This window comes from Schistocerca gregaria, chromosome 4, assembly GCF_023897955.1.
Source record: "Schistocerca gregaria isolate iqSchGreg1 chromosome 4, iqSchGreg1.2, whole genome shotgun sequence".
In the NCBI taxonomy this organism is placed as follows: domain Eukaryota; kingdom Metazoa; phylum Arthropoda; class Insecta; order Orthoptera; family Acrididae; genus Schistocerca; species Schistocerca gregaria.
The window spans coordinates 732,611,025-732,623,423 of record NC_064923.1 but is presented as its reverse complement, the minus strand read 5'-3'; the positions used below and the strand labels follow the sequence as shown (position 1 = coordinate 732,623,423).

At 37.7% G+C, this 12,399-nt stretch overlaps 1 protein-coding gene across 1 annotated transcript in view; it reads left to right on the top strand.

Moving 5' to 3' along the window:
* The first annotated feature begins 2,635 nt into the window (after positions 1 to 2,635).
* Positions 2,636 to 12,399, top strand: part of LOC126267202 (ras-related protein Rab-24-like) — a 40,018-nt gene continuing 30,254 nt past the window's right edge. The window contains exons 1-2 of the mRNA XM_049972172.1: positions 2,636 to 2,857; positions 4,310 to 4,398. Coding sequence (XP_049828129.1) covers positions 2,744 to 2,857; positions 4,310 to 4,398 — 203 coding nt within the window. The 5' untranslated portion in view covers positions 2,636 to 2,743. The remainder of the gene's footprint in view (positions 2,858 to 4,309; positions 4,399 to 12,399) is intronic.

The window sequence follows — 12,399 nt, the reverse complement described above, 5'->3', positions numbered from 1 at the left end:
CACATGAGTGCTAAAAGTAATCCGTTAAACTTCGGCTACATGTTAAATCAGTCTAACCCAAAGGATGTAAATTTAACTAAATACCTAGGAATTACAATCACAAACAGTTTAAATTCGAAAGAACACGTAGGAAATGTTGTGGGGAAGGCAAACCACAGACTGCATTTTACGGACATGACACTTAGAAAATGTAACGGAGCTACTAAAGAGACTGCCTACACTATGCTTATCCATACTCTTGGAATACTGCTGCACGATCTGAGATAATATAGGATTAACGGATTACGTCAAAAAAGTTCCATGAAGAGCAGCACGTTTTGTATTATCGCGAAACAGGGAGAGAATGTCATGGACATGATACTGGTCTTGGGATGAACACCATTAAAACAAAGGCGTGTTTCGTTATGGTAAAATCTTATTACAAAATTTCAAACACCAACTCTCTCTTGAATGCGAAAATGTTTTGTTGAAGCACGGGGAGAAAGTATCATCATTATAAAACAAGGGAAATCACAGCTCACACAGAAGAATATAGGTGTTCATTTTTTTTCTGCATGCTGTTTAAGAGAGGAATAAAAGAAAATTATTGTGGAGATGGTTTGATGAACCCCCTGCCAGCACTTTGCAGTGATTTGCAAAGTTTCCATGTGGACGTAGATGTGGATATCTTTTACTGTCTGCTTAAGGACACTCTTTCCAAAATTCTCACAGAGGTATCACGACATAGGTTAAATTTTAAATTACCATCAAGTTTCCTGTTTACCTCATCCCAGTGTAACTGTTGCAAGATTTCCCTTAAATTTGGAATTGTCATATCATTAACTGAATGCACTATTTTGGAGGATTGTTTTGCTTTACTGTATGGAGCTATTTCATATAGTGTAACTAACTGTCCATCATGGTGAAACAGACATTTCTTATCTGGAAAAGTTTTTATTTGATTACATTTATCTTGGTCTATAAAACCATTATCTATCATAGTTCTTCTTTCCTGTACCACCCGAGTAGGATCTCAATAACTGTTGTCAAATTGAAAGAACCAAGTAATACTTTAAGGTGAAGCTTCCTATTGGATTCTTTCAGAAAATCTATATTGAAATCCCGACAAATAATAATTTGCTTACCTCTATCTGACAGATAACGCAAAAAAGAATCCAAGCCTTTTGTTTTCCAAAAATAGCTGAAAATTTCTCAGTGGAGTCTTATACATGGTTACAATTACACAAGTATCATTATTTAGTTTAAGCTCACATGCACATGTTGCTCTACACAAAAATTTTTAGTTTCTAAATTTTTCACACTATGATAAATTGTAACATTATGGCAGCTTCTCCCCTCTCCATAGTGCACCTACTTACATGTGCCGAAAGCTCATATCCATCTACATTTACCTTTTCCATATCTGTGACCAATTGATGTTCAGGCAGGAAAGAAAAAGAAAAGAAATGAAATAAAAAGAAATGGTGAAAAACAATTGCCGAAGTGAGCAAACAGTAAGCTCTAAAACAGCCCACTCTGTCCCCTCAGGGAAGAGAGAGGGAAAAAAAAGTCAGAAGCGCAGTTCGTCAGCGCATTTCACGATGGCGACTTCTCTGATCACCGAAATATTGTACCCATTGAACACTATGTACCAAAAATACACCTGTGAACTCTTTGATTAAGATTAGATTACCAACAGCACACACAAAAGCATTTTGGCAATCGTTCTTGCTGTGCTCTAAAGGTGAACAGAATGGGAAAACAATCCGAATAACTAATACAATGGGACATACCCTTTGACACACACTGTGTGAATGTAAATAAAGAACTTTTGTGATGACTAAAAAGTTTTTATGGTGAAGCCAATTAAAAAAAAAACAAAAAACAATAAAGAACTCCTCTGTAATGCCAGAGAAAAAAACTCTTATAAATGTTTGAAAATTGTTGAGGATTGTCTATTACTCTACCTCCATCTTTGATTCATATATTATTGTTCTTGTGCCTACCATTTCTAATTTCATATTTTATGACATACTATACTACTTTGCTTTTAGTCTCTGCAGTGTATGTTATTTTGTCATTGAAAGGGTTTTTGCAATATAAATTACCCTCCTGTAGGTCTTTTCGTACCACTGATGGCGAAGTAGGAACTGCAAATCAGTATGATGTTTTTGCAAAGAATTGAGGAAGTTAAGTGTTTGTCAGGTCTTTTCTAATGTCTGCATTTATCCATCTATTTTCCTTTCCTAAATAAGTTTTTCACCGATTTTTACTACTCGCCGTAATATGTTCTTCTTTTATAATTCACTGAGTTTGGTAACTTGAATTTTGTGTAACTTAGCACTTAAACGATTTAAACCCTCGTTTACAATTCTATGTTACATTTCTTAGACCATTAATGCTACCTTCATGTAAGAAATGAGAACAGCCATTACAAATAATACAAATTAATCTGAACGTTTACTTTTATGCTTATTGCTTTCATTTGTGGTAGCGCATTATGTGTGTAATTTTAATTAGACGCAGTAAGTCCTCTTAGAGATAATTTATGTAACTGTTTACAGAAATTTTATAATATCTCGTAGCATTTTTTTAAAAAAATCTGTATGGAAAACTAGAGGAAGTTCGATGAAGTAATTTTATCTTCAACGTATACGCTTTGTAACGTAATGGTAGTTCTGTGAGGCAAAGCCTTAGCATGAAGTGATTGGTGTGACTCATGTAATAGCAGCAAATATGAAAAGGGAGGACCGGGGAAGTGACTATGAGTAAAGTGGACGTGAAAGTTGTTCTTTTGGGCAGTGAATATGTAGGTAAAACAAGTCTTCTTGAAAGATATGTCCACGACCGATTTAGGAGTAATCTCCCATATCAAAATGTACGTGTGTTTCAATTTATTGTTTATACACAAATGTCATTTTACTTTTGCGTATACAGTATATACGAATGTTTCATTAGGCATATTTACTTGGTATATTGTGTGTCATATGATGTTTGTTCATAACTTGAAATGACAAGATGACCTGTTGATAAATTTGTTGTTTCAAAAAATTTCTGCTGTTCAAGCTCGACAGTAATGTTTAAATTCCAGTCCGGAGGCGTTCTGCAATGTATGAGAACCGAAGAAAACTTCATAAGCCAACATCGCTTAAAAATAAAATAAATAAATAAATAAATAAAATTACTGGCTGACCGGTTTCTACAGAGCTATGTTGTCATCATCGGGTTTGAAAGCATAATCCTCTTGGTTATCCGTTGATAGCATTATTGTCGGAAACCGATCATCCAAAAAAATACTTTTCTAATTTTTCTGCATTGGATCCATGGTATACTTTGCTTACGTTCGTTACATAATGTCATACGGGATTGTTGTTTGGTTTGACTCATAAGGCGAAGCTTAAGCGTAATAAGAATTACCTGCTGTGTGAACTCAGGAAGGAACGCCTGCGAAAGCCAGTTAAGGAACTGGAAATGTTAACTCTTGCTTCTCCCAGTATATTTATTCGCTAATGAAATATTCATCTTTTTCAGACCGATAGCTCAGCTCATGGAATCAGTGCTAGAAATAAGAACAATCTTTGTACACTCAGTCACTCGCTTTAGTTCAAAATGGTCTTCGTTATTCAGAAACACGCACGTTCAGTAAGTCGCCAGGGCCATGAAAGTGTAACTGCTAATAAACTTAAGTTTGAGGATCCTAAAATATTTGTTGGTATCCAATTCCCATTACATTGATCAAATTCTTAGGTCTTGTATGTATGTGTTACTAATAATATCAAATAACTCGAGTATTATCTGACCTGAACTAACTCATTGCAGTAATAGGATTATTGTAAATTTATTATAAAATGATTTTTCGAAATGATGATACGTGGCTAAGATAGCCAAAAAATTGTACGCACTTGAGGGTAATGAACATTTGTTTTGTGACAAGTTTTTACGTTTTAAACGAAAAGGTTTAAGAATTTTTTACTTATTTCACATCCACAAATATTTCACTTGATATCTGTCGAAGATACATTACCACGCACGTTTTTCTTTGTAAACATTTGTATTTTTATCTTTCTGACATGTTCTACATCCTGGAGAATCTTCTCCCTATGAATCTTTTGGAACGAAAATTACAGCTGATCTAAGCCTAATCTAATCTCTGTTGGGTCTGTATGGAATTATCGCGATAGGTTTCTGAAGGGTTACATGTACCTATCAGGATTTTATTCTGCTATGTATAATTACACATTGGAGAAAAACCTTATACTTAGCATAGTCATGATTTTGTTTCTTGCTGGATTGAGGCAGCTAGTACTAAAAGTGTGGTGATCTGTTATAGACCATTGGTGCCGCCTTTGCAGCCAAGGTAGTGACTTTACGAGGGAAAAAATTTACTGTTGGAGTGTGGGACACAGCAGGCAGTGAACGGTATGCTATAATTGAAGCCTTTTCTTGCTGGTAGTCATTATGGTAATGTTTTGTTAATTGAATAAAAGTTATCAAAATACTTCAGCTTTTGTATGTTGTGGCAGTATCAGAACTAATTGGTAAATTCTGCATGTGAGACGATTCTATTGGTGTGGACATAATATATGTACAGTTGAAAATAAGTATTAACATGAAAAGAATTCAAATGTTGGCAGTTCTTTTAAAACGTAGGCCTTAAGGTGAACACCACACAGCCAAGCTTTTGTGAAGCAACCTGTGTAGTAATTCAGAAAAATATATAGATAAAATTCTTATATCTTTGATATTCTTCTGTGCAAAGAAATTTGTGGTACTAGATAACTTCTTGTTCCGCAGATCACTTACACAGTAAATCTTAATGGTGTTGAACAAGTCTTATAAATATGAAATACAAGGAACAGCTTTTATGAAAATACTAGATATTGAATAAGTTTAAAACAGCTATTATAAAATAAGAGTAATGCTACAGGTGTTACATTTTAGTGGTAGAGGTGTAGCACATTAATTCAACTTAGTGTCAAATTATGTACCTAACAATGTTAAAATCATTGGGTATTGATATATTTATAAATAAATGAAGAGCATTTAGGTAACAGACCACAAACTTAGCTTAAAAGGTTCAATTTCATTTCAGAGAAAATTAACCTTTCCCTAAAATCTGTGATAGCTTCTTGATGAAGCAGACACCACTTCGGAAATGTCAATTTCATTAGTATTATGCTTCTCTAGCTATACAAATTGTTCTTACACACTTACAGAATTTATCTAAAACTTCCTTTTTTTTCACAATATTCACGGGCAACTCCTCAAAGTAACTTTTGCAAATGTCCTCATTCAGATTCTAGTTTGAGTAACCCACCAAACAAGAAGACAAGGAAAAGATTTTATCACTGAACTGATTGTAAAAGAATTAGTGTTTCTTCATCAAAACTATATCCTGCAATAGATTTGATATGGAAGAGTGTACCATCTTTCCCAGACATCACATTTTAACTTGCATATTCCTGTATGGCGTGGACACTGGAGCTGTAGTTGTGGTTTGAGATCTGATATCACTCCAATGCTGCTGTAACTGGTCAGCATAGCTTTTAACCTTCTCTACCGGAACTGCTGTAATACTTTTGAGTTATTGATCTTGCACAAAAGATTATCAATCTGTAATGAGAGCTTGTCTACCTGTCACACCCATGTTGCTTCGGCATTCCTCCAATACCATCAATAGTGCTATTTGCATGGAATGTACAAACGAAATGCCAATTTACCTAAGACCACAGTCTTCTTTGCTGGAAAGCTGTATCGGCTAATTTGGAATCTTCACTAGTTCATGAGTATTTAAATCACCTTATTTTTAGGAAATTTATTTCTTTGGCTCTGAAGTATTTTTTGTTTAAAAGCTTGAGCAGCTAATTAATCGTCTTGCAGAGAATCAAATATTATAGCGTATGAAAGTGAACTGGTAAAGTGAGAGGCACTGCTGTGTCAATAGTGGTTTGTTAATTACTCCATTGTGGTCTCTGGACTTCATGCTAATAATAGTTAAGGTCCCACTGAAATCAATGTGAATAACACTCTTGCTAACTGAACCATCTTCAGCTTTTGTCAGCTTGACGAAGGCACTTTGATTTTGTTAAAACAGTGAGTATGAAACTTGGTTAACTTGTTCTCGAACATTTTGTAAACATCTGTAGATCTTACTGCATCAGTTTACGCACTCTTCCTTCTCATTATTCCATTGATAAACCACCCCGTCCCGAAGAGCTCCAAGTAAAGAGGCAAGGAGTTTCGGAATTTTTCACACTTCGTTTCTACATTTCTAGACTGTCAAATGTCTTTGACAGTTGTTTTGGAATTACTTGTTTTTATGGGAGAAAAATAGTGATGTGTGTAACAGCATTTCTGGCAACTGTGATGTATAAAATTTTTGCACTGGAATTTTGTCTTTCGTGGGTAATTAAGAGCGTGATGATTTTTCTCTCATTAGGTCTAAATATACAAGGTGTAAAACTTTGCTTCTGCCATTTTTTCGCTATCATTTGAGGCTTAAATGAAACAAATTGGTTACACGTGTACCATTCAAAGTCTTTTCCATCACTGGCCACTGCTTTCTCCCATCTTTCGGACAGTGTACGAATCCCGCATTGAAAAATTGTTTATCGTGTGAAGCAATCCATGAATCAATCCAGTTTGTGAGTTCTTCATGAGATTAGAAGTGTTGGTCAGCCAGGCCATGCGCCATTGATCTAAACAGGTGATAGTCAGAAGGAGCAATGTCTGGAGAGTACAGCAGGTGGGGTGGGACTTCCCATTTGAACATTTCCAAGTACGTTTTGACCTCTTTTGCAATGTGGGATCGAGCATTGTCATGCTGCAAAATCACTTTATCGTGCCTCTGGCTGTGTTGCGGCCGTTTGTCTTTTAATGCTTTGCTCAAATGCATTAATTGTGTTAGATAATGAGCACCTGTGATTGTTTCACTTGGTTTTAATACCTCATAGTACACGATGCCGAGCTGGTGCCACCAAATGCAGAGCATGATCTTGGAGCTGTGAATATTCAGTTTGGCTGTTGACACGAAGCATGACCGGGATATCCCCCTGATTTTTTGCGTTTAGGGTTATCGTAATGAACCCATTTTTCGTCCCTGGTCACAATGTGATGCAGAAATCCCTTCCATTTTTGCCTCTGAAGCAACTGTTCACAGATGGTGTTAAATGTCTCTTGGTTTCAGCTCACTTGTGACCCAAGTTCCTTCTTTCTGAATCATGCCCATTGCCTGGATACATTTTGGAATGGCTTGCTGTGTCACTCCCACTAATTGTGCCAATATTTCTTGAATTTGACGCTGAGTCTTCACTGAGCAATGTGTCAAGTTCTGCATCTTCGAAAACATTCTCTCTTCCATCACTATGCCGGTGTACAACGTTAAAATCTCTGTCCTTGAAGCATTGAAACCAATCGTGACACATCGTTTCACTAATAGTGCCCTTACCATACATACTTGATCATTCAATGAGACTCGGATGTTTTCTTCGTATTGAAGCAAAACAGTAACACCTCCCGCAAATGATGACTTAGGCTAGTAAATGGACATTTTCTATCAAGAACAACTTTATGATGCAGACACAAATCGACTGATGTTTGAATGAGATTATGTTGACAGAGGTCCAAACTAACTGGCTGACATCTGCGATCTGTTTCTTTCCACTGCTACTCACCGTTGTTGCCACCTGTCGGCAAATGGTGGAAGCAAGACAAACTTTTCCATTTAATTTGTGGCTGCTGTGACAGTAAACAGGACTGAGGAGTTAGGCTGATGTGTGGATGCCCAGTGGAAGTAACAGAAAAATGTATAAAATACATTGCCTAGTTTATTGCATAATTGGAAGTATATAAGATGCAGCTGGGAAAGACATAGTGTTCGCAGGGAGCCAATACAGCTAAAAGATGTAGTGGATCAAGGAGATGAAGGAAGGTGTGTGTTATAGCCGGTTGCAGAGGGTGCAATACCAATCCAGCCCAGCATTCTGCTCCCATCTACTGCGGCCGCACTCAGTCATCCTCCCACAATTCCACTATTTGAGGGCTGTAAATGAATATTTGCTAGATGTCTGTCAGCAGGCTTCCAATGTGGAAGCTCTGTCAAGCCAACTATATTGACCTGTACAGGGCAGTGAGCAATGGGAGCAGTCTAGTAACAAGAAGAATCTTTCCAGCCAAAAATTTTGTAAGTACTTATTCCCTTTAAACTGTGGCCTCATGCACATTTATTTTGCTTTCTGTGGGAATGACTCCACAAGGTGTTTCTGTTGAACTGTCCCTTGGACAGGTAGTGCACACTAATAGGGACCGTACAGACTAAATGATGTTGAATGATTGCAACCTTTTTGGAGTGTTAAGGGATGTAAATTTACATTGCTGGGTAGCAGTCGGTGACAGGGCTATTTACATTGTGTCCTGCCTTTACAAGCAAAGTTTTGAAGATCAGTGGAGAGGTACTGTGAGGCGATGCGATGTGGTGAGTACACCGACGAGGTGGCTGCACATTTGCTGGAGGTAGGTTTCCCCCTCCCTTGTTGCTCATGTCTCGTGAGCTATGGTCCGGAACTTCATTACGTGTGCATTATAGGTGGTGTATGATGGTGTTTTAAACAGTAAAAAAATGACGGTTTAGTAGGGGTTTTAGACTGATGTGGATTATTTCTGTTATGTCAATATCAGCTCCAAGTGTCTCAGTGAATTAAAATTTGGAGGGTAAAATGTATGTTTCTTTTTTAAATGGCAAAGTAATTAAGCTTCTTATCAGTTGTTGTCGTTATTGTGGTCTCTATCCTGAGCCAGTTTCATCACCTCCCAGTACCTACTGCAACCTACATCCTTCTGAATCTGCTTAGTGTATTCACCTTTTGGTCTCCCTCTACGATTTTTACCCTCCACGCTGCCCTCCAATACTAAATTGGTGATCCTTTAATGCCTCAGATCATGTCCTACCAACCGATCCCTTCTTCTGGTCAAGTTGTGCCTCAAACTCCTCTTCTCCCCAATCTTATTCAATACTTCCTCATTAGTTATGTGATCTACCCATCTAATCCTCAGCATTCTACTGTAGCACCACTTTTCAAAAGCTTCTATTACCTTCTTGTCTAAACTATTTATTGACCACATTTCACTTCCATACATGCCTACACTCCATATGAATACTTTCGGAAACGACTTCCTGGCACTTAAATCTATATTCGATGTTAACAAATTTCTCTTCTTCAGAAATGCTTTCCTTGCCATTGCCAGTCTACATTTTATATCCTCTCTACTTCGACCATCATCAGTTATTTTGCTCCCCAAATAGCAAAACTCCTTTACTACTTTCAGTGTCTCATTTCCTAATCTAATTCCCTCAGCATCACCCGACTTAATTCGACTACATTTCGCTATCCTCATTTTGCTTTTGTTGAGGTTCATCTTATATCCTCCCTTCAAGACACTATCCATTCCGTTCCACTGCTCTTCCAATTCCTTTGCTGTCTCTGATATAATTAAAATGTCATCGGCAATCCACAAAGTTTTTATTTCTTCTCCATGGATTTTAATACCTACCCCGAATTTTTCTTTTGTTTCCTTCACTGCTTGCTCAATATACAGATTGAACAACATTGGGGAAAGGCTACAACCCTGTCTCACTCCCTTCCCAACTACTGCTTCCTTTGATGTCCCTCGACTCTTACAACTGCCATTTGGTTTCTGTAAAAATTGTAAATAGCTTTTCGCTCCCTATATTTTACCCCTGCCACCTTCAGTATTTGAAAGAGAGTATTCCAATCAACATTGTCAAAAGTTTTCTCTAAGTCTACAAATGCTAGAAACGTAGGTTTGCCTTTCCTTACTCTAGCTTCTAAGATAAGTCTTAGGGTCAGTATTGCCTAACGTGTTCTAGTATTTTTACGGAATCCAAACTGATCTTCCCCGAGGTCTGCTTCTACCAGTTTTTCCATTCGTCTGTAAAGAACCGTGACTTACCAAACTGATAGTTTGGTAATTTTCACATCTGTCAACCTATGCTTTCTTTGGGATTGGAATTATGTTCTTCTTGAAGTCTGAGGGTATTTCTCCTGTCTCATACACGCTCCCCCAAGGCCATCAGTAGTTCTAATGGAATGTTGTCTACTGCCGGAGCCTTGTTTCGACTCAGGTCTTTCAGTGCTCTGTCAAACTCTTCACGCAGTATCGTATCTCCCATTTCATCTTCATCTACATCCTCTTCCATTTTCATAATATTGTCCTCAAATACATCGCCCTTGTATAGACCCTCTATATACTTCCTCCACCTTTCTGCTTTCTCTTCTTTTCTTAGAACTGGGTTTCCATCTACGCTATTGATATTAATACCAGTGGTTCTCTTTTCTCCTCGCCTTCTTCCCTACTTGATCCTCTGCTGCCTTCACTATTTCATCCCTCAAAGCTACCCATTCTTCTTCTACTGTGTTTCTTTCCCCCATTCTTGTCAATTGTTCCCTTATGCTCTCCCTGAAACTCTGTACAACCTCTGGTTTAGTCAGTTTGTCCAGGTCCCATCTCCTTGGAACTTTTTGTAGTTTCTTCAGTTTTAATCTACAGCTCATAACCAATAGATTGTGGTCAGTCCACATCTGCCCCTGGAAATGTCTTACAATTTAATACCTGGTTCCTAAATCTGTCTTACCATTATATAATCTATCTGATACCTTTTAGTATTTCCAGGATTCTTCCATGTATACATCCTTCTTTTATGATTCTTGAACCAAGTGTTAGCTATGATTAAGTTGTGCTCTGTGCAAAATTCTACTAGGCGGCTTCCTCTTTCATTTCTTAGCCCCAGTCCATATTCACCTATGTTTCCTTCTCTCCCTTTTCCTACTGACTAATTCCAGTCACCCATGACTATTAAATTTTCGTCTCCCTTCACTATCTGAATAATTTCTTTTATTTCATCGTACATTTCTTCAATTTCTTCGTCATCTGCAGAGCTAGTTGGCGTATAAACTTGTACTACTGTAGTAGGTGTGGGCTTCGTATCTATCTTGGCCACAATAATGCGTTCACTATGCTGTTTGTAGTGGCTTACCTGCATTCCTATTTTCCTATTCATTATTAAACCTACTCCTGCGTTACCCCTATTTGATTTTGTGTTAATAACCCTATAGTCACCTGACCAGAAGTCTTGTTCCTCCTGCCACCAAACTTCTAATTCCCACTATATCTAACTTTAACCTATCCATTTCCCTTTTTAAATTTCTTAACCTACCTGCCCAATTAAGGGATCTGACATTCCACACTTAGATCCACAGTTTTCTTTCTCCTGATAACGATGTCATCTTGATTAGTATCTGTCCGGAGATCTGAATGGGGGACTATTTTACCTCCGGAATATTTTACCCAAGAGGACGCCATCATCATTTAACCATACAGTAAAGCTGCATGGCCTTGGGAAAATTACGGCTGTAGTTTCCCCTTGCTTTCAGCCGTTTGCAGTACCAGCATAGCAAGGCCGTGTTGGTTAGTGTTAAAAGGCCAGATCAATCATCCAGGCTGTTGCCCCTGCAATTACTGAAAAGGCTGCTTGCCCTCTTCAGAAACCACACGTTTGTCTGGACTCTCAACAGATACCCCTCCTCATGGGGGGGGGGGGGGGCTTATCAGAATAACTAAAAAATTGAGGAAACTGAGCTTCACATGAGGTAGAAGGAATAGCATGACAGACCTTACATTCAGTGTAATCTTAATGACCAATGCAGTAGAACATGAGTTCAGTTTGTTCCACAAAAATAATTAATGAAATTACCAAGTAAGGCTGAAGGCAATCTAGTCTAAACTCTGTCCTGTGATGTCAATAGGCATTTTGCCCCATATAATTGTTCTGTGTAAAGTAAAGTTAACACATTACTAAACATCTAAGAGATTTTATTACATTAAAATAGGAGACTAGTGTGCTACTAAACTGTGCTGTCATTAACAGAATGATTTGAGATTCATCCTATTTGCTTGAACATGTAATCAGATAGAGAGATTGCAGCTGTTACGACATCTCGGTCGGGCACACAGTTTTAATCTGCCAGGAAGTTTCATATCAGCGCACACTCCGCTGCAGAGTGAAAATCTCATTCTGTTACGACAACCTTTAATTTCTAAATTCTAGATAAATGTATGTGTGAGGTATGTGCAAGATCTTTTCTTGCCCTCTAAGGTATTCCCTCAAGATTTATTTTCCTATGGTCTGCGACCGTGGCCTGGTTTTAAGTTTCTCATTTAGTACCTGCAGCTATTCCACGAAATACCTAAATGTTGGTAAACAAATACAAAAAAGTAGGCTAATTAGTAAGTGTATATATGAGCCATGTGGGTAGTCAAATGAAAAGCAGAGTTATAGTAGGTGGAACTAGGTAAGATTACTGCCACCATATACCTTTGGTGAAGCTGGTCATTTGCATGTGC